This window comes from Mytilus trossulus, chromosome 8, assembly GCF_036588685.1.
Source record: "Mytilus trossulus isolate FHL-02 chromosome 8, PNRI_Mtr1.1.1.hap1, whole genome shotgun sequence".
Taxonomy (NCBI): domain Eukaryota; kingdom Metazoa; phylum Mollusca; class Bivalvia; order Mytilida; family Mytilidae; genus Mytilus; species Mytilus trossulus.
The window spans coordinates 47,574,390-47,596,773 of record NC_086380.1 but is presented as its reverse complement, the minus strand read 5'-3'; the positions used below and the strand labels follow the sequence as shown (position 1 = coordinate 47,596,773).

Here is a 22,384-nt window from a genome sequence, read left to right as displayed (position 1 = left end):
CTAGAAAGCACTTCAACGACCACTTTATTAGAGATGGACCTCAAGGAGTTTGTGGTGGAGCCCATCCATCAGGTTGGATAACAGCTGAGAATTTTCTCATTTTTCTGCAACACTTTGTAAAGCACACCAAACCCAGTACATCACACCCTGTTTTACTTTTGTTAGATAACCACAATGCTCATCTTGCTGTAACAATCCTTGCCTTTGCAAAACTCAATGGAATTGTTATGCTTTCATTCCCTCCACACTGTTCCCACAAGCTTCAACCATTGGACAGGACTGTGTATGGGCCATTGAACAGATACGTCGCAACAGAACAGGATTGTTGGATGAGAAATAACCCTGGAAAGCTAGAGTCTTGACCGAATACTGCTATAAAAATATCATAAGTGGGTTCAGAGTAAGTGGAATATCAATCTAATTAAAATATTGATCTCTGATTACGTTATACTACATATGTAGTATAACGTAATCAGAGATCAATATTTTAATTAGATTGGTGGAGTATTTCCAATGAATCCTGATGTTTTTGAAGATACTGACTTCGCACCTTCATATGTAACAGACAGACCAATGCAAACCAGTTCTGATGACTTGACACAAATAGAACAAATGAGCGACGAATCTCCACCCGCTGTGCCGAATAGTAATACAAATGAAAAAGAGTCAAATGATAATCAAACAGGAGAAGCCGACGAGCAACACGAGGAAGAAAAATCAAATGAAGAACAAGACAAAACAGATACTTTACAATCAAGTGACCCTAACGAGGAATCTAATTTTCAAAAATATCTTCAGGAACGACAACGAGTTCTAGTAAACGTCAGAGGTGACGGACACTGCCTTGTTTATGCATTTCAGATTTGCATGGAAGCAGAGTTAAATGAAAAAATCGGGACTGAAGAAATATTTCAAAACCTGAGAGTTGAAGCTAATAGAAATAAAAACTTCTACAAGGATTTCATAACTGATGACAAAGATTAAATAACCGAGGTTAACAGTTACATTGACGAAAACAATTATATGCCTGGATCTGCGGATTTAATCATGGTGCTGTTATGCAATGCGTATCAAATATGTGCCAATATAATAAGTGTTGAGAACAACAACATATCTCAGCTAATATTGGCTAATGCAGTTACCAACTACTTCCACGGCTGACAGAGAACGAAACATATATCTGGTTTTGACAGGACAAGGTGTCAATAGCACATTACAGTGCTACAGTCCGAGAGACAGCAGCAGGTCATCAGGATCACCAAAAGAAAACAGCAAAATCATTTGACACAAGCGAGGAACGACCATTCTCCAAAGAACCTCCATTGAAAAACCCTAGAATAACTTCAAGTAGAAAGAGAAAGACTGATATTCTCAACGATACACCAGAAAAGAACGCACATGAAGAGGAAGAAAAAAGAAAATGTCAGAAACAGCAATAGACTGTTAAACGAAAGTTGCCCCTCCAAAAAAACACAAGAAGAACCAACAAACAGAAACAGATGAGCAAAATGATGAGGAAATCAAACAATTCAGACGACGAAGATGAATGTTTTTGCTTAGTATATCTAGAACCATATTCCACCAGTAAATCAAGAGAATCTTGGATTCAGTGCACTTGTTGCAAAGAATGGGCACATGAAGAATGCACCAAAGGAGACAAACTATTTATATGTCATAATTGCGACTCTGATGAAGACTAGAAAGACGATATGGTGTACTGTTGATGCAAATATATTTAGAATTGAATATAAAAATCCTTGTTGAAACCTTATACTTTTCTTTCATTTTATACAACAAAAAAGGAGATACAAGATACCAAAGTCCAATATAAATTAAGAAAAGTGGGAGTAAAATAAGTAGAAACTTGCATTACTATAAGAGAGAAAATAAATAAACAAGAATATTATCTTATCTCGCAAACCAGTTCCATTCCAAACGACAAAGCGCAAACGAAACAAAAAAGAAAGGAAAAACAATGTTAACATTTAGCTTGAATAGCTTTTTTTCTCATATTTATATTCTATTGTTTCTGATTTCGTAAAAATATTTTTGTTCAACTTTTTATGCAATTCAAAATCCATTGGGAATATTGAGACAAGATATATACGATTAACCACAAAATCAACAAATAGAAAGACCGATGAAAAAACTGTCATATCACTTACTGAGTATGCAGAAGTTAAAACAGTGGTTTATTGCATTTCAAAAAAATGTCTATTAAAACAATATTCATTGAATGTGAAAGTACTTTTGTCCATAACTTTTATCTACTGTCTATTTCTATGTATGTTGGTGTTGTCTTCTTTTGTTGCAGTTCAGTGTATCTGTTTTGTTCCACTATTTTCCATCTATAGTTGATGTCTTTCCTCGGTTTTAGTTTATTACCAGAATGTGATTTTGCTTAATCGAAGTATGACTATTGGACAGCGGTATACTACTGGTGCTTTTATTTTATACTTTATGTCCACTTTTAAATATGGTCTTGGGCACATATATAACAACACAAAAAGCAAACGTATACATTTGTCCATATGAATAGAGCTTTGTCATTAGTATGTATTTGCCACAACTTGTCCCAACCTATGTCACATCCTACCCCGCATATGGGGTAGGTTGTGACATGCGTCGACCTCTATTAAAAAGTCAGCTGTGACCGAAGAAGTAGCGTTAGATGACCTAAACACTTCTCAAAATATGCATAAAGTGTTGGTTTAGGTTGCGAGGTCTAGCGAAAAAAACCTGCGAACAATCGATTCTAAGGTATAGACAAATAATTATCAAAGGTACCAGGATTATAATTTAGTACGCCAGACGCGCGTTTCGTCTACATAATACTCATCAGTGACGCTCATATCAAAATATTTGTAAAGCCAAACAAGTACAAAGCTGAAGAGCATTGAGGATCCAAAATTCCAAAAAGTTGTGCCAAATACGGCCAAGGGTTATCTATGCCTGGGATAAGAATATCCTTAGTTTTTCGAATAATTCAAAGTTTTGTAACAGGAAATTTACAAAAATGACCACATTATTGATATGCATATCAACACCAAAGTGTTGACTACTGGCCTGGTAATACCATCGGAAAAGGAAACGTCCACCAGCAGTGGCATCGACAAAACAATGAAATGTGTCTCATTCAACCCCGGTCTTCCTACTATACATTTTGATCCGTGTTTTAAAGTTTTAAAATATCCGAGAATTCCAAATTTTACTTTAATTTTTTGAAATTTAAAAATGTCCACCAAATAATTTAAATTTTGAAATTTTAAATATCGTTTTTAAATTTGATTGTTTATATATTTGATCAAAACATTTTGCACTTTGAAAGTTTGATTTCTTTTATTTTTGAAATAAAAAAAGAAGAATACGGGCGAAAAGAGACGGTTGTAAGTTGTGAAAATGAAAAATATATTTCTTGTTGAAAAAAAATAATTAGTAAGACCTCATTTTGACGCACGTTGATTCTCTAAACATATTGAACAATATGCAGAATTTACTTGTTAACTTTGTGATTTATGCTTTAAATGTGGTTATTAATAGTATACCCCGTCTATAAAGATTTGACTTGGATACCTCAACGAGGGGCTACAATAATGGTACATTTTTCTGGTAAAGATCCAGAGATTTGAAAAGGTGGGGTCTATATTTACCCAACGTTTGGACCGATGCTTGTAAAACGTTTTATGCATTTATCATTTATGTAGCTGCTCTACTTGGCATGGGGGTGTCGTCAAGTCAGTATTTGAGAGTTAACACATGCCATGGGTAAAATCTCTTTGTTCTAACCGTGCTGTAATCTGGATAATGCACAGCAAAGGTATGCATTAACTACCTCACATATACTGCACAGTTCAAATCTATTTTTACCTTTAGGGGCGGTTCCTGGATTTTGAAAGGGGCTTTATTCTATAAAATAAAAAAAAATATCACCCAGTGTAGCGAGACTAAAAACAATATTGACGACATTTTTCTTAAACACGATACTTTGTCCATTCCAAAAGTGAACGACTTATTCATCCCCACCCCAGAATCCGCCATCTGCCTTAAAATTACTACAAAGTTAAACTTTGTACAAACATCTTAGTTTCAAAATAGGAAAAAAAGAAAAGTTTTCTCATTCCTATTTTTCATCTAAGTTGGGACATACAATATTTCATCATATTTTGAGTACAATGTAAATATTAAATCAGAGTTTTAAAGTCAGGAAGATAGCTAAAACAATATTTGGTAATTTCTGTCAAAAAAGAAATGTATCTAAGAATATCAGAATTACAGAAATTTTTATCTGTTTGGATTAGTCTTAATTAGACTCAATGGAACTTATAACGACTTCATATAAATAGCTATTCCTATAAAGTGACTATTTCTGGAACGAATTTAATGAGGATTGGCCGGATCATATTTAAAGTTTGTTTCAAAACAGGGGGTGATTAGCTGGAGATCAATCAGACTTCATTTAGATGGACGTGTCTTTAACAAGTGATACAGTACAAGTAGACATTTGTGAGGTTGGGGAGTAAAAGATTGGAAAGAGAAACGAATTTTCTGTTTATCTAACAATTTAAATGTAGTTAATATAACATCTTCCTCGGTTTATCTTTCTCTAAGCATATCATTGAGGGAAAGAAATTCAAAAGCAATTAATCCACACTCAATAACATCGGCCTTTCAGTTGTGATTTTTTTCAGACACCGATTTGAAAGTACACAATTTTTCAAAGTCTTTAACCTACAAGAAACTTCCTAGAATCCATGGATTGCGGAAATCGTCCACATTTCTACAACCACGTAAATTGATGACGTCATGTGTTAAAACAGTTATTTGCCAATCAAATCGGTATATTCGATTTAATTTGCATGGCTCGAGCGACCCTATAACCCGAACCCCTACGTCGTTCGGGTAAATAAGGATCACCCCATGCCCAGCCGTACAAATTAAATCGTATATACCGACTTGCTTGGTCAATAACTAATTTGATATCCATTCGTTTGACGTGTTTGATCTTTTGATTTTGCCATTTGCTAAGTATTTTTCCTTTTAAAATTTCCTCAGAGTTCGATATTTATGTTATTTTATTTTTTGCAAGTCAATATTTTGTCCCTATCCAAAATCTCCCATTTTCAAGTGGTGATATGAATTTTACCGACCTTCATTCTGGACGGATTCACTTCTGGACATACCTATTGTACTTATTGATAATTTGTTATCTAATCTTCCTGAGCATGCATGAAATATTTTCAACTGGCCATGGACGTTTAGCAACCAGTAATGAGTCATTAAAGATAGACCATTCATAAATAAATTGAAAAGAATGCTAGGTTTATCACCAGCCCAGTAGTCAAAACTTCGGTGTTGACATGAATATCAATAATGTGGTCATTTTGATAAATTTCCTGTTGCATTTTTGATTTTTTCGAAATCTAAGGATTTTCTTTTCCCAGGCATAGATTACCATATTTGTCACAACTTTTTGGAAATTTGTATCATCAATGCCCTCCAACTTTGTACTTGTTTTGCTTTACAAATATTTTGACATGAGCGTCACTGATGAGTCTTATGTAGACGAAACGCGCGTCTGGTGTACTAAATTATAATCCTGGTACTTTTGATAACTATCTACCCCCTCAAGCAAAGTTGAGCTTATATGTGTTTTGCTATTTTCAATGTCCCATTTAGCCACACACCTCTTCAATTGTTTCGGTTCTTATATATATATATATGAATATAATTATTTTCTGTGACTGTATCTTACATGAATTTGTAGGATCCTTTACTAAAGATAATTTAGCTGATCTTTAACAATAACATCTAAATGCCTTTTTGACATGAGCGTCACTGATGAGTCTTATGTACTGTAGTACGCCGCTAGATTAAAACTGACGTGGAAAGGTAACACATGCCCACCGAAGGCTTTACTTTTGTGAAGCCCAGGTGGTCGTGTGGTCTAGCGGGACGGCTGCAGTGCAGACGATTCGGTGTCACGATATCACAGTAGCATGGGTTCGAATCCCGGCGAGGGAAGAACGCAAATTTACAGATCTTACATTGTTGGGTTGATGTTTAGACGAGTTGTATATACATTATGTACACAGCCATGTATCACCATCATTGATGGCGATCCGATGGATCAATCTGTTGTAGATCTAGAGTTGTCACTGACTCAGACGTACTTATGAATATAATTATTTTCTGTGACTGTAACTTACATGAATTTGTAGGATCCTTTACTATAGATAATTTAGCTGATCTTTAACAATAACATCTACATGCCTTATATATCATGTACTGTTATACGCCGCTAGATTAAAACTGACGTGGAAAGGTAACACATGCCCACCGAGAGCCCAGGTGTTCGTGTGGTCTAGCGGGACGGTTGCAGTGCAGGCAATTTGGTGTCACGCTATCACAGTAGCATGGGTTCGAATCCCGGCGAGGGAAGAACAAAAAATTTGCGAAAGCAAATCTGTCGCAATATCCATATTTAAAAAAAAAACTTTTCCTTCACATATCGAATCAAAATTTTCGACACACCTAAGAAAAATAAAGTGTTCTGTAAAAGCATCTCAAGGTTTCCCGAAAAAAGAGAATGAGCAACCTCGAAACTCTTCGAGCAAAATACTGCGTTATGTGGCCAGGCAATATTCTTTTTCGGCAGACTTTTTGCGAACAATTGCCAATGATTATGTTTTTTGGGTTTCCCCTTTCTTTTTTCCCTGCAGAATTGCTATGAGAATATTACGCCAAATGTCAGCTTCCTCTAAAATTTGTTCTTTTTATCAATCCTTCAGTTCTACTTGTTTTATTATCATGACATTTAAGTTCTCTCAGTTTGAATTTTCTTGTTCATTTGACAAAAAAATATCCCCCAAAAAAAAAAAAAAATAAACCACAAAACAGATGTTCCTTCATCTTAAAAGCATACGATACAGTTTTGATCCTGTATTTACAAGTTCGTGAAAATTTGCATATAGGCTATTTTTACCTGATTAAATCAAATATGTAATAAAAAATATACCTTCATGTGCTACTTTTTGAGTAAAATGAGGTCGAAATTTTGTATATTTGCTCAAAATTCAGATTTGTGGCCATAATTTCTTTTTCGAAAGAAAGACATAACTTTTTTGTTATAAAAGAGAAACACAAATTGTTTTTTGTTAAATAATGCCATAATCTTATGATCATAAACAAGCTTCTGTCAAAGTTTGGTAGAAGTCCAGTATAGTTTAAGAAAGTTATTAAACAAAAACATTACCACAGAGTGAATATTTGTGGACGCCGCTGATGACAACACTGATGACGACGGAATGTTGGATCGCTTAGTCTCGCCTTAATTCTGAGGCTCGACAAAAATGAAGGAAAAACAAATATGTAACACATAAACAAACGACAACCACTGAATTACAGGCTTCTGACTTGGGGCAGGCACATACAAACATAATGTGGCAGGGTTAAACATGTTAACAGGATCCCAACCCTCTCCTAACCTTGGAAAGTGTTATAACAGTACAACAGTTAAATAGAACAAACTATAAAAATCATTTGAAAAAGGCTTAACTCATCAGATGGACAAAAATACAAATGGAAGTGGATGGGTACTTGTTCATTCCAAGAACAAGAAGACACTAGGTACAGATCTGAAAGTATTTGCAGTTAACTGACAGCTAGTTCAAAGTCACTAACATCTTTAAAAAAAACATGCAATTTTTATTTGATCTGAACCAAATGAGAGTCAGTATCAGTCAATTACACTGTATAATTTACAGGCAATGGATGCTTAAGTGACAATAGCTTTGGTGTTTTTCAAGGAACTGAAGCTAAAAAATGCCTAGGTCATTGCAGACATTATTAAATTGGATATCCTGGTGATGATTGTGACTCTATAGATTCAGAGTAGGGTTTTATTAATGACAGATTCCAAGTTATTAAGTTAAGTTTCATTCAAAATGGTTTCAGAGTTCAAAGTTCTTATAATTTTGAATGACAAATAGATAAAAAGTATAACTGAAATGCTTGATTTTAGCTCACCTGGTCCAAAGGGCCAAGTGAGCTTTTCTCATCACTTGGCGTCCGTCGTCATTGTCGTCGTCCTGCGTCAGGCGTTAACTTTTACAAAATTCTTCTCCTCTGAAACTTGGCCAAAATCATCATTGGGGTATCTAGTTTTAAAAATGTGTCTGGTGACCCAGCCAACCAACCAAGATGGCCGCCATGGCTAAAAATAGAACAGAGGGGTAAAATGCAGTTTTTGGCTTATAACTCAAAAACCAAAGCATTTAGAGCAAATGTGACATGGGTTGAAAATGTTTATCAGGTCATAATATATCTGCCCCTGAAATATTGAGATGAATCAGACAACCTGTTGTTGGGTTGTTGCACCTGTTATGGATAATTTTAAGGAAATTTTGCTGTTTTTGGTTATTATCTTGAATATTATTTATAGATAGAGATGAACTGTAAACAGCAATAATGTTCACAAGGGGTACAATCAAAATCACGTGATGGATATACACACACCGGAAGTAACAGTCGAGCAGACCGCTTGAAAGGTAAGTAGTCGTATTTACTTGTTTATATCAATAAAATTTAATAAATAAGGTAGTGCACCAACTGTCGGATTCTATCTAGTTTTGAAATACACAATTATCCTTGCTGGAAAGCGTGCAGTTAATGCTAACACTTCGACACAGTTCCAAAATTTCACCAGATAACACACACACCTCATATGTTTTTATAACAAAATTTCTGAAAAGTCAATGTTATGGGAGTTTTTAGTGGAAAAAGAATGCATTTTTTTCATTTATCATCTTTAATTTTGATTTAATCAATCAAATAATTACGATAAATGGTCGTTTGACAGGAGAATAGCCGATTTTCACAAATGATACCACACACACCCCATTAATTTAACGGACAACACACACACACACAAACCGAAACTGAAGCTACATTTAGTCGTGCATCCCATCTGAAAGACCACATGGATATGCACACAGGGATAAAATCCAACATTTGCAAGATATGCGGCAAAGCATACCGCTTCAGAAGCAGTCTTTCGAGGCATAGCAAAACCCACGAAGTTGCTGAAGGTCTTAGTTACGAATGTGATATTTGTAATAAGACCTTCACACAAAAACGGTATATTCAGGAGCATAAGAAGGCACACAACACAGAATCAGCCAAATGCACTTTTTGCAGTAAAGTTTTCAAATCAAAAAGATATCTCCAAGGACATGTAGAAAATAAATAAACTCATCATAGATAGACATCATCAAAAGACCAAAAGTTCATCAGACTCAGTGGATTTTGATTTATCCCTCCTTCTTTTCTTTTTGTTTCAATCAAGCTTTGATTTTTTTCTGGTCATTGTATGTTCTCAAATTTAAAAAAAAACATTTTACAGAATACGTAAAAGCATGGCATGATCTTATCACAAGTCGCACAAATGTTGCCGTAAATACTAGCCAAAATTTCATTATTTATACGAAATAAACTTAAATATTGAATGGTTTAGACTATAAACTCATGAAGACAACCACTTAGTACGAACTGCATGTCATGATGATTGTTTGTTTTTACGTTCTTTGCGATTAGCTTAAATTATGTGTGTGTGTGTTATCCGTTGTTTTTTTCGGTGTGTGTGGTATCAGTTTTGAAAATTGGATTTTCGACAATAAACCAAGCTTTTATCGTAAAAAAAATTATTGGATAAATCCATAGTAGCGGTCTTGAATTGAGACATGCATTTATTATGCCAAACAAATCATAAAGAAAACAATTTTATGAAATTTTGATTAAAAATATTCAAAGTGTATGGTTATCCGTTGAAAAAATATTGAGTGTGTATGTTATCCGTCGAAAATTTGGAACTGTGTCGAAGTGTTTGCAATAACTGCACGCTTTCTAGCAAAAACAATTGTGTATTTTAAAACTACATACTATCCGACATTCGGTGTGCCAGCTTATTAATCAAAATGTAATTGATATAAACAAGAAAATCCAACTGCTAACCTTTCAAGCGGTGAGTTCGACTGTAACTTCCGGTGTGTGTATATCCATCACGTGATTTTGATTGTACCCCTTGGTTCAGCAAAGTAGGATTTACAAATAAGTCAACATGACCAAAAAGGTCAGTTGACCACTTTAGGAGTTATTGCCCTTTATAGTCATTTTTTAACCATTTTTCGTAAATCTTAGTTATCTTTTACAAAAATCTTCTTCTCTGAAACTACTGGGCTATATTAATCCAAACTTGGCCACAATCATCTTTGGAGTATCTAGTTTGAAAAATGTGTCCAATGACCCGGCTATCCAACCAAGATGGCCACCGTATCTAAAAATAGAACATAGAGGTAAAATGCAGTTTTTCGCTGATAACTCAAAACCAAAGGATTTAGAGCAAATCTGACAGGGTTAAAATTTTTATCAGGTCAAGATCTACTATTTTTACTTACATTTTTCGATAAAACTACTGGGCCAAGTTCTTTAAAGATAGTGATAATTGTAAGCAGCAAGCATGTTGGGTAAAGTACAAAAAATATTGTCATGACCAAAACACAATTTTGTCATGAATCCATCTGCTTCCTTTGTTTAATATTCAAATAGACCAAGGTGAGCGACACATGCTCTTTAGAGCCTCTAGTTTTAAGTATGATCCTTCTGTAGTAATGTGTATACAAAATTTGCAAAGAGCAATATCATCAAAACAGCAAAGATAATGAAAAGAAGAATTTATATTCCAAAGAGAAGCTTCAATCGAAGCAATATTATTTAATTTATTGCATTTACTATAAAATGGCGAATTTTTGATCAAAATCAAGACTTTCATTCAGAAACTTTGGTTATAAATTTTAAGCATTGATTGCTTACTTGATTAACCATAATGTGCTAGTGTTATTTATTTAGAAAAATTCCTGAACAACCTTTACATTTCACAAGACCTTGTGCTGAGTCACTAAAGTCTTTGGACTTTACATCCCAGCTCCTTTGTTCTAACAGGGGTGATCTGAGCTGGACCACCCCAGTTTGAGTTTCCTTGTTATGCATGCTTTCCTTTGTTTTGTAACATTTTGGCGGGAATATCAAATCCACTATAAAACTTATAATTAATTATACGGAAAAGACTATCTAACTTAATTCACATAGAAAAAATACAGTGTATATGCAGGGATTCGAACTCAAGACCTTTAGCATATCAAGCCACGGCACATACCACTATACCAGGACGACTGGATACCATCTAACAGTAATTTAACATACTTAAAAGAAGCAAGATCTCTTTATAAGTGGGCGAGTTGGCGGACCTTTATTCAGTGGGGTATAAACCTTTTTCATTAATAAGTGAGTTGTCAGACTGATTGTTCAATTTTATTGTACACTTCTTCAAAAGTGGAGCGATGTGTCCAATTTTTTTTTTAAAGAGTTGATATAGTGAGGTCCAATTAGCAAGTGGGGCGAGTTGACATTGTTTGATATCTACTCAATATATGAAGTATATTATAATGATTGTGTGGCGTTCTAAACTAGATTTTATAAATTGTAAATGGTTTTTTGGTCTAATCTAACCAGCTGGTATGTAAAATAGTTATCCCACTCAGACTTGGTGTGTCAGTGTTAGATCACCCTCTGGCCTCAGGCCATTGGGATGATCTTACACTGACACACCACGTCCTTGTGGGATAATTATTTAAAAAGAATGTGTGCTTAAATTGGTCCAAGTTTATATTTTTTACCCAGCATCTGAATTTATAAACTTTTTTATAGTCCTTTTATAGTCCTTTTTTATCAGTCCTTTGTATTGTCTTTTTAGGGCTTAATGCTAATCTGATGAGTTGAGCCATTTCAAATTAGTTTTTTACAGTTTGTTTAATTTTAATATTAATTATGCAAAATAAGTTCAGGCCATTGATTTTCTCTTTTGAACGCTTTGACTTTTTATAACTTACTATACAGTCATTATGTGTTATGCTGAGTTTTAAGGCTGTACCATGTAGCGGTTGTTTTTTTCATCCTTTGGTGAATAGTTGTCTCATTGGTATTCATACCACATCTCTTTATGTTTATCTTATGAGCTCCAACAAATTTCTAAAAAAATATTTCTCAAAAATAAGTAAAAGTAAATACTACATGCAGTATCAGGGAAATGAATAACAAAATCAGATTTCAAAGGACAATATGCCAAGAAAAACAAAATCAACAATATTGTATAGACAAGGAACACATATAAAACAGAGAATGAATGCACAAAGGTATTTTCTGATCATACAAAAATCTTTACTAAAACCTCTTCATATGCTCTGAAAAGCTTGACATTTCCTGCTCCAAAAATGAATGATAAATTAACAGATATATAACATGAAATACCAATGAGGGATGCTGATCATTGGAGTAAAATAAAGACAAGAAGGATTTTAAAGTTATTTCAATGACATTTTATTCTAAAATTTATCACAAGAGGTGACAAGACTCATCTTGTGAAGTGTAAATAAAGTCTTTAATAAAATATAAAAAAGAAAAAAATATATATCACAACTCAACATTACTACATATACAGCATTATGTACTATTTTTTCAACAAAAAAAAGTTATATTACTAAGCTGGCAGTACATACATGCATACCTCAGATCATGTATACCAAATTTGGTTTAAAGGGGTATACTATAAAAAAAAAAAAAAAAAAAAAAAGTGATTTTTTTTTTCAAACATCAATAATTACAAAATTGTGAAATTTTTATTTGACTTTAGGCAGTCAGTTTTGATTTGATAACATTGATGATGTATTATTGACTTGGGAAAATCCCATTCATAATTGACTTATTCTGTCCACAAAAAATCCTTTAATACAGGTAAAAACTAAGATTTCCATATTTCTTTTAATCTATGACATGAAATCAAACAGATCTCATATAACCAATAAAATTACTGAATTTATTTTGGAACAGCCCTAAAACTTACTGTTTAAAAAATACATACAAGTTTTAATTTTTGTATTGGTATATATAGTGCAAACCAGTGTATGGTGCATAAAATTGAGGAACTAAAAATTGTATGAGCAGAGACATCTAAAAAATACTCTTTTCATAGTTATTGTTTTGATTGATCTAATGATTCACAAATGTTTCATATAATAAATAACATGATAACAATAATTATGGTCATCCGCCATTTCTTCTGAATTGTTGAGATCTGTGGAATCAATGAGCCCAACCATAATGAAGTGACATTTTCTTTTGTTTTTATACACAATAATTTAATAAATGGTAATGAGTCTTGCTTTTTACATCTATCATGACCATGCCTGTTTTCTTCCATGTTGCTGAAAAGAAAAGTGAACAGGTTAGAAAATCAATTGACTTCATCACATACCTATCATATTGCCATAAGAAAATATTTGGTTTTCTTTCAGGTCTATCCTCTGGCTAAGGTGATGTATTTAATCAAGACTTGAGTTCAACAGAAATATTATAATAAAGTGATCTTGTTGTTACAGATACCTTTATCTAGTAGAAAAGTTTAAATGGTAAATGACAAATCCAAATTTAAATTGAATGTGACATGTGTTTTATGTTTTTATATAGCATCTTGTTAAAATTTAATAAAAGATTTTGTAAAATAGTACTCTCTCTCACCTATGCTTGGGAACCATAGCTATGTTAGTCTTCATTTTATCTTTTCATAATTTTTAGACCAAATTAGGTACAGTTCCTCTGTTATATCACCAGGAAACATAATGAATTAGAGTTTTAGAGTTTTAAAGAAACTTTTTTGGTAAATTTCAAAATCTTCAAACTTGACCTGCATTTCATGCATAAATTTTTGAAGACAAAAAAGTTGGATATTGTTTGTTATTGGTACAAATTTATACCACACAAAAACCAAGAGCTAAGGTCAAATCGCTTTTGTTGGTAATTTATGTGTGTCTACTTGACCAGCATTTTACAATTAATGTGTTAAAATATCACAAGATTTAGTCAAGTGGTATATTATCCACAAACCAAACAAATACCAATTTATATAGTGACTGTGGGCATGATTGGCAAAATTCTTGACCTTTTAATGTTAAAACCATGAAAATCTAGCTTGACCTGTATTTCAAGGTCAACGACATTGTGTTCAAATTTCAAAATATTTGGTCAAAAAGTGTAAAAAATTCTAAAGAAAACTTAATGATGTTTGAAACAAGTGCAAAAGTAAAAAAAGAAAAGAAAATATCACAAAATATTAATGGAGTTTTAAATAAAATAAGCAAGTTTAAAAGTTGCAGATGTTTTTTGAAAGAAGTATGTGATAACCATCTTGTATTCATCTTCACTTTTGGCGCATGTTTATATAGCAACATACATATAAACAGTATACTAAGAAAACATGTATATTTATAGATTATCGTTGATCATCTCAACGAGATTGATTTTCTCGCTTGAGCTGGTACAGCGAAAGTGAGAAAAGCAATCGAGTTGAGATGACCAATGATAATCTATTTATCGCTATTTTACCTATGACGACGTTGTCAATTTCATCATGTTCATGTCAATTTCGTTAGCAACGTCACGTGGCCTCCTTAGTTTCTTGTGATAATTATTCCATCTCAAGCGAGTAGCATGATATGAAAAATATCACAAAAAAAGATCAAACGAAAAATGCACAAAATAGCGATAAAATAGATTATAATGAAAATGATAAAAACAAAGTTTATGAATAGAAAAATCACCAAACATAAAAAAAACTTTTTCTATGTCACAGATTTGTTTTGTTAAATTTTCATGTAAAATGTAATGCATTGTTGACTTTTATACAGATAAGAGTTATAACTCAGAGAAGACAAATTTTAAAAGCTTAAGGGGGTTTGAAGCATGAAACCAAACATATTGTAAAATTTGAAAAGATGAGTCAATCATTCTACAATGCAAATATGTCAAACTTACTCTAGGTGTAAATCCTTTTAGCCTCATTCTTTCTGTTTCTTGTCGTAAGAAATCATCATATTCTTCATCTCCTTTTTGATCTTCATTAAACTCTAAAGCGTCCCTCTGTTTTGCTCTCTCATCTTGTTCACGACGTGCTGTCACCTGTAAACCGAAATGAAATTTGTCCAATTTATAAACAACAAAACTGAAATATGGCAAAGACAAATTTATTGAAATATCAGCAATGTTTACTTATATTTATGTTTCTTTCCTCATTTGAATCACTTTGAAACACAGTCTAGAAACAGACAGTGTTTCAGCTGTATCATTACTGCTATATATAACTAACCTAAGTTTTAAATAGTGCATAAAACTTGTTTACTGTGAAAGTACTTTAATTCGTGGGTATCAATTTTCGTGGTTTGAACAACATTTACATGTTCATGGGTTTTTAAATTTGTGGATTTAAGTTTTCTATGAAAACAATTTTGAAAAATTGAAGCCATTAGAAACGAAGATTACAAGTTGTCTCGATAGAAGGGAAAAATTGACCTGTCTAAGTCGTTGTGACCACACTTATTAACCCGAGATAGAGTGATCAACAGATTAAAGATCATTAAAGGTGTTGATTAGGTCATAAACATGTCAGCTAAAGAAAACAATTACATAAACAATTGCTATAAACGTATCTTGAATTGTAAAATATTTTTTATCCAAAGCCAGCCCAGCATGAAATTATTATTTCCTGTATGTACAAGAGTTATGAGTATATAAAATAAACACTTTATCATAGCATATCAATACTGGAAATCTGTCTTTCATTGATCAAAATATTGTTTTATTTGATTTAAAAGATCAAAAATTGTACAGCTAAGGTTTTAAAGATTAAATGGGTCTATCATGCTTGCAGTTGTAGTTCATAGTGCATTATTTGCCCTGTGACAACTATAATAGTTCTCTCAAATTTGGCAATGTTCAATATGTTCTCTAGATCATATCAGAAGTCAAACCTACATGTGGATATTTCCATGTCTTGATTTTGACAATGGTTTTTTTTCTCTGTTGGACACTTAAATTTGTGGATAAGGTCATCCACAAAAAACCACAAAAATTGGTTCCCCACGAACAAAACTACTTTCACAGTATTATGTAATGTTAACCGTTTGCATATAATAAAATTTGTAAGGGTTCCGCGGAACCCAGTGTCTTGCCTACTTTTGCTGTAACTTCCAGGCTCAACAAAAATGAGGAAAACAATCAATGAAAATATTTCTCTTGATACTATCTTTTGATTGTAAGAACCTTCTGTCCAAGTTTGGTAAAAATTTCAAGACAGTTTATGAATCGAATAAATGTTTTAAAAACTTTAACTGAAGACTGTATGTAATGTTAATTGGAAGAAAAACTAAGTCCATTTATAAGTAAAATACAGATACACAGGTACCAAATATTAACAAAATTTCCTTTCTAGATACTAGCTTTTGATCATAAACAAGCTTCTGTCAAAGTTTGGTACAAATTTAAAATAGTATAAGAAATTCATTAAATTTTAAAAAAAACACAGAGTGAATGTTTTGTTTCCTGGCAGAAAACCCTATTAGTTAATTTAAAAGTATAATACAGAAAAAATGAATTAATTGTTTTCATAATTTACTTCTGGATACTATCTTATGATCATAAACAAGCTTCTGTCCAAGTTTGGTAAAAACACAGGATAGTTAAAGAAAGTTATTAAAATTTTAAAAACTTTAACCACAGAGGGAATGTAATGTTTCCCCGCTGAAAAACTAAAAGTCCATTTTGTTCATTCATGGTTGACAATGTAATGGAATTTGATGCGACTGTCATAAAAGTGAGAGGTTTAGCTAGCTATAAAACCAGGTTCAATCCACCATTTTCTACATTAGAAAATGCCTGTACCAAGTCAGGAATATGACAGTTGTTATCCATTTGTTTGATGTTGTGATTTTTGATTTTCCTTTTTAGCTCACCTGGCCCGAAGGGCCAAGTGAGCTTTTCTCATCACTTGGCGTCCGTCGTCCGTCGTCGTCGTCCGTTGTCGTCGTCGTCCGTCGTCGTTAACTTTTACAAAAATCTTCTCCTCTGAAACTACTGGGCCAAATCAAACCAAACTTGGCCACAATCATCATTGGGGTATCTAGTTTAATAAATGTGTGGCGTGACCTGGTCAACCAACCAAGATGGCCGCCACGGCTAAAAATAGAACATAGGGGTAAAATGCAGTTTTTGGCTTATAACTCAAAAACCAAAGCATTTAGAGCAAATCTGACATGGGGTAAAAATGTTTATCAGATCAAGATCTATCTGCCCTGAAATTTTCAGATGAATCGGTCAATCGGTTGTTGGGTTGCTGCCCCTGAATTGGTAATTTTGAAGAAATTTTGCTGTTTTTGGTTATTATCTTGAATATTATTATAGTTAGAGATAAACTGTAAACAGCAATAATGTTCAACAAAGTAAGATCTACAAATAAGTCAACATGACCAAAATGGTCAGTTGACCCGTTTAGGAGTTATTGCCCTTTATAGTCAATTTTTAACCATTTTTCGTTAATTAAAGTAATCTTTTACAAAAATCTTCTCCTCTGAAACTACTTGGCAAAATTAATCCAAACTTGGCCACAATCATCTTTGGGGTATCTAGTTTAAAAAATGTGTGGCGTGACCTGGTCAACCAACCAAGATGGCCGCCACGGCTAAAAATAGAACAAAGGGGTAAAATGCAGTTTTTGGCTTATAACTCAAAAACCAAAGCATTTTGAGGAAATCTGACATGGGATAAAAATGTTTATCAGGTCAAGATCTATCTGCCCTAAAATTTTCAGATGAATCGGTCAATCGGTTGTTGGGTTGCTGCCCCTGAATTTGTAATTTTGAGGAAATTTTGCTGTTTTTGGTTATTATCTTGAATATTATTATAGATAGAGATAAACTGTAAACAGCAATAATGTTCAGCAAAGTAAGATCTACAAATAAGTCAACATGACCAAAATGGTCAGTTGACCCGTTTAGGAGTTATTGCCCTTTATAGTCAATTTTTAACCATTTTTCGTAAATTAAAGTAATCTTTTACAAAAATCTTCTCCTCTGAAACTACTTGGCCAAATTAATCCAAACTTGGCCACAATCATCTTTGGGGTATCTAGTTTAAACCAGATGCTCCGCAGGGCGTAGCTTTATACGACCGCAGAGGTTGAACCCTGAACGGTTGGGGCAAGTATGGACACAACATTCAAGCTGGATTCCGCTCTAAATTTGGATTGTGATTAAATAGTTGACACAGCATAGGTTTCTGACACAGAATGAATGTATTCAAATGAACTTAAAATTTTTGTTTTCTCTTTAATAGAGCAATTCACTATGCTGTTGAATATTAATCCTCTCAAAAAAATGTTTGAAGAAATTTTCTTTTTATTTATGAAATTTCAAATAAGAAAAATTTAACCCAATTTTTTAATCACATCCCCCTTTCCCTTATTCCAAAACTAATTTCAATTAAAATATTCTAATGGAGTTTGCAACAATTACTACTCATTTAAATACATGATGTAAAAAAACTGCTTGTAATCACTGAATGGTAAAGATTATTTAAATTTATCAGTTGGTAGTAAAAAGTGAATATACATTGTATATTGTATTGTATATAACAAAGATTTAAGTTGATTCTGGACAAAGAAAGATAACTCCAATTAAAAAAAATTCTTGCAGATATTTCTTGCTTACTATACTGGACAAAGAAAGATAACTCTTAATTAAAAAAAAATTTGCTATTTCACAATATTGTGAAATTAGATATTTCTTGCCATTGCACAATACTGTGCAATTGAAAAGACTTTCTATTGCACAATACTTAATATAATAATTTTAGATCCTGATTTGGACCAACTTGAAAACTGGGCCCATAATCAAAAATCTAAGTACATGTTTAGATTCAGCATATCAAAGAGGCCCAAGAATTTAATTTTTTGTTAAAATCAAACTAAGTTTAATTTTGGACCCTTTGCACTTTAATTTAGACCAATTTTAAAACTGGACCAAAAATTAAGAATCTACATACACAGTTGGATTTGGCATATCAAAGAACCCCAATTATTCAATTTTTGATGAAATCAAACAATGTTTAATTTTGGACCCCGATTTGGGCCAACTTGAAAACTGGGCCAATAATCAAAAATCTAAGTACATTTTTAGATTCAGCATATCAAAGAACCCCAAGGTTTCATTTTTAAAAAAAATCAAACTAAGTTTAATTTTGGACCCTTTGGACCTTAATGTAGACCAATTTGAAAACGGGACCAAAAATTAAGAATCTACATACACAGTTAGATTCTGCATATTAAAGAACCCCAATTATTCAATTTTGATGAAATCAAACAAAGTCTTTGGGCCCCTTTTTCCTTAACTGTTGGGACCAAAACTTCCAAAATCAATACCAACCTTCCTTTTATAGTCATAAACCTTGTGTTTAAATTTCATAGATTTCTATTTACTTATACTAACGCTATGGTGCGAAAACCAAGAAAAATGCTTATTTGGGTCCCTTTTTGGCCCCTAATTCCTAAACTGTTGGAACCGCAACTCCCAAAATCAATACCAACCTTCCTTTTGTGGTCATAAACATTGTGTTTAAATTTCATTGATTTCTATTTACTTTAACTAAAGTTATTGTGCGAAAACCAAGAATAATGCTTATTTGGGCCCTTTTTTGGCCCCTAATTCCTAAACTGTTGAAAATAAAACTCCCAAAATCAATCCCAACCTTTATTTTGTGGTTATAAACCTTGTGCCAAAATTTCATAGATTTCTATTAACTTAAACTAAAGTTATAGTGCGAAACCAAGAAAATGCTTATTTGGGCCCTTTTTGGCCCCATATTCCTAAAATGTTGGGACCAAAACTCCCAAAATCAATACCAGCCTTCCTTTTATGGTCATAAACCTTGTGTTAAAATTTCATAGATTTCTATTCACTTTAACTAAAGTTAGAGTGCGAAAACTAAAAGTATTCGGACGACGACGACGACGACGACGCCGACGTGATAGCAATATACGACGAAAATTTTTTCAAAATTTGCGGTCGTATAAAAATGTGTGGCGTGACCTGGTCAACCAACCAAAATAGAACATAGGGGTAAAATGCAGTTTTGGGCTTATAACTCAAAAACCAAAGCATTTTGAGGAAATCTGACATGGGGATAAAAATGTTTATCAGGTCAAGAACTATCTGCCCTGAAATTTTCAGATGAATCGGTCAATCGGTTGTTGGGTTGCTGCCCCTGAATTGGTAATTTTGAGGAAATTTTGCTGTTTTTGGTTATTATCTTGAATATTATTATAGATAGAGATAAATTGTAAACAGCAATAATGTTCAGCAAAGTAAGATCTACAAATAAGTCAACATGACCAAAATGGTCAGTTGACCCCTTTAGGAGTTATTGCCCTTTATAGTCAATCTTTAACCATTTTTCATAAATCTAAGTAATCTTTTACAAAATCTCCACTGAAACTACTAGGCCACAATCATCTTTGGGGTATCTAGTTTGAAAAATGTGTCCGATGACCTGGCCATTCAACCAAGATGGCCGCCACGGCTAAAAATAGAACATAGGGGTAAAATGCAGTTTTTTGCTTATAACTATGAAACCAAAGCATCTAGAGCAAATCTGACAAGAAGTTAAATTGTTAATCAAGTCAATATCTATCTGCCCTGAATTTTTCAGATGAATTGGACAACTGGTTGTTGGGTTGCTGCCCTCCAATTGGTAATTTTTAAAGAAATTTTGCCGTTTTTGGTTATCTTGAATACTATTATAGATAGCGATAAACTGTTAACAGCAATAATGTTCAGCGAAGTAAGATCTACAAATAAGTCAACATGACCTAAATGGTCAATTGACCCCTTAAGGAGTTATTGCCCTTTATAGTCAATTTTGAAAAATTTTCATTAATTTGGTAAATTTATGTAAATTTTTACCAAATATAGTTCTCTGTTACTAATGGGCAAAGTTCATGATAGATATAATTGTAAGAAGCAAAATCGTTCAGTAAAGTAAGAACTTCAAACACATCACCATCACCAAAATACAATTTTGTCATGAATCCATTTGTGTCCTTTGTTTAATATGCACATAGACCAAGGTGAGCGACACAGGCTCTTTAGAGCCTCTAGTTTAATTTTCCTCGGAGTTTAGTATTTTTGTGTTTTTACTTTTATAAATAAAATACAGAAAAAATGGAATTTTATTTTTACAAAATTTACTTCTGGATACTATCTTATGATCATAAACAAGCTTCTGTCCAAGTTTGGTAAATCCAGTATAGTTTAAGAAAGTTATTAAATTTTCAAAAAATTAACCATTGAGATAATATTTGTGGACGACGCCGATGACAATGACGCCGAAGGAATGTAGGACTAAAGTCGAAGGCTCGACAGTAAATGGACATAACTCAACAGTAAAAGTTAATTTGTACTTGATCTGAATTTTGTGGTAACAAGTATTCCATATGCATTTCACAAAATAAGGTTGAGGCAAACTTAAGTTAGAGAACCAAACGCCTGAAACGGAAAAATTCAGATTCTTTATCCATTTGTAAAGGAACATTATTCTAGAAAGATTAAAGTGATGCTAACCAAATTTTTACTTGATCTGAGTTTTGTGGTAATAATCATAATGTATAAGTTTCATAGCAATTAGTCAAGGCAAACTAAAGTTAGAGAACCAAAACGAAAATTTAAGAAATATTTCAATTTTTAAAGGGCCACAACTCTAGAATGGTTAAAGTGACATCACTGTAATTCACACTTGATCCATGCTTTGTGGTAATAAGAACTGTGTATAAGTTTTATAACATTTTTTACTAATTTAGTTAGAGGGGAAACTATCAAATAAAGATGTACATTAACTTTGGCCTAAATCTTCTACATATAATTGTTCTATCATAAAACCATTTTATAACCAACAATGACTGTCTAATGATGTAATAATTGTTTCTGGTTTTAGCCTTATGTGGCACCTTGTTGACAATATAATATTTCTTTGCTGGTGATCCAATTCTAAGTACTGGTACACATATTTCTCATTGCTGTTATCCCCTTGCAGTGACCACTCAATATTCATTTTTTTTAAAGCTTAAAGTCACCATATACTTTTGTAAACATTGGGATCATGTATATTTGAATAGATAACTAGAGTGTGTCTATAACACATGAATGATCCACTCACACTTTCATTTTCTATGTTCAATTGACCATGAAATTTGGGTGAAAGCTCTAATTTGACATTAAAATTAAAAGATCTTAATATACGGAACATGTGTACTACGTTTCAATTTGATTGAACTTAAACATCATAAAAAAAAAATTGACCTCGAAGCTTTGATCTGAAGTGGTAAAGACAGAGGGACAAACATATGCACAGACTGAAAAACATAATGCCCCTATGTGGGGCATAAAAAGATGTGTTT

General features: G+C 32.9%; 2 protein-coding genes across 2 annotated transcripts in view; one reads left to right on the top strand and one right to left on the bottom strand.

Annotated features, from left to right (window-relative positions):
- The first annotated feature begins 513 nt into the window (after positions 1 to 513).
- On the top strand, positions 514 to 1,439 carry LOC134727721 (uncharacterized). Its single transcript, XM_063592104.1, has 2 exons — positions 514 to 816; positions 1,194 to 1,439. Exons 1-2 carry the CDS (start codon positions 514 to 516, stop codon positions 1,437 to 1,439), a joined length of 549 nt encoding a protein of 182 aa, XP_063448174.1.
- A 10,967-nt stretch (positions 1,440 to 12,406) lies between these two features.
- Positions 12,407 to 22,384, bottom strand: part of LOC134681055 (trichoplein keratin filament-binding protein-like) — a 33,276-nt gene continuing 23,298 nt past the window's right edge. Inside the window, exons 14-15 of the mRNA XM_063540458.1 lie at positions 14,920 to 15,063; positions 12,407 to 13,313 (exon numbers count right to left, since the gene is read on the bottom strand). Coding sequence (XP_063396528.1) covers positions 13,284 to 13,313; positions 14,920 to 15,063 — 174 coding nt within the window. The 3' untranslated portion in view covers positions 12,407 to 13,283. The remainder of the gene's footprint in view (positions 13,314 to 14,919; positions 15,064 to 22,384) is intronic.

What these genes read in the sequence shown, in the direction of transcription:
- LOC134727721 (XM_063592104.1), top strand. Translation starts at nt 514, where the DNA reads ATGAATCCTGATGTTTTTGAAGATACTGACTTCGCACCTTCATATGTA. An exon ending in AGGAACGACAACGAGTTCTA is followed by an intron (nt 817 to 1,193) that starts GTAAACGTCAGA and finishes TGGTTTTGACAG; the next exon opens with GACAAGGTGTCAATAGCACA.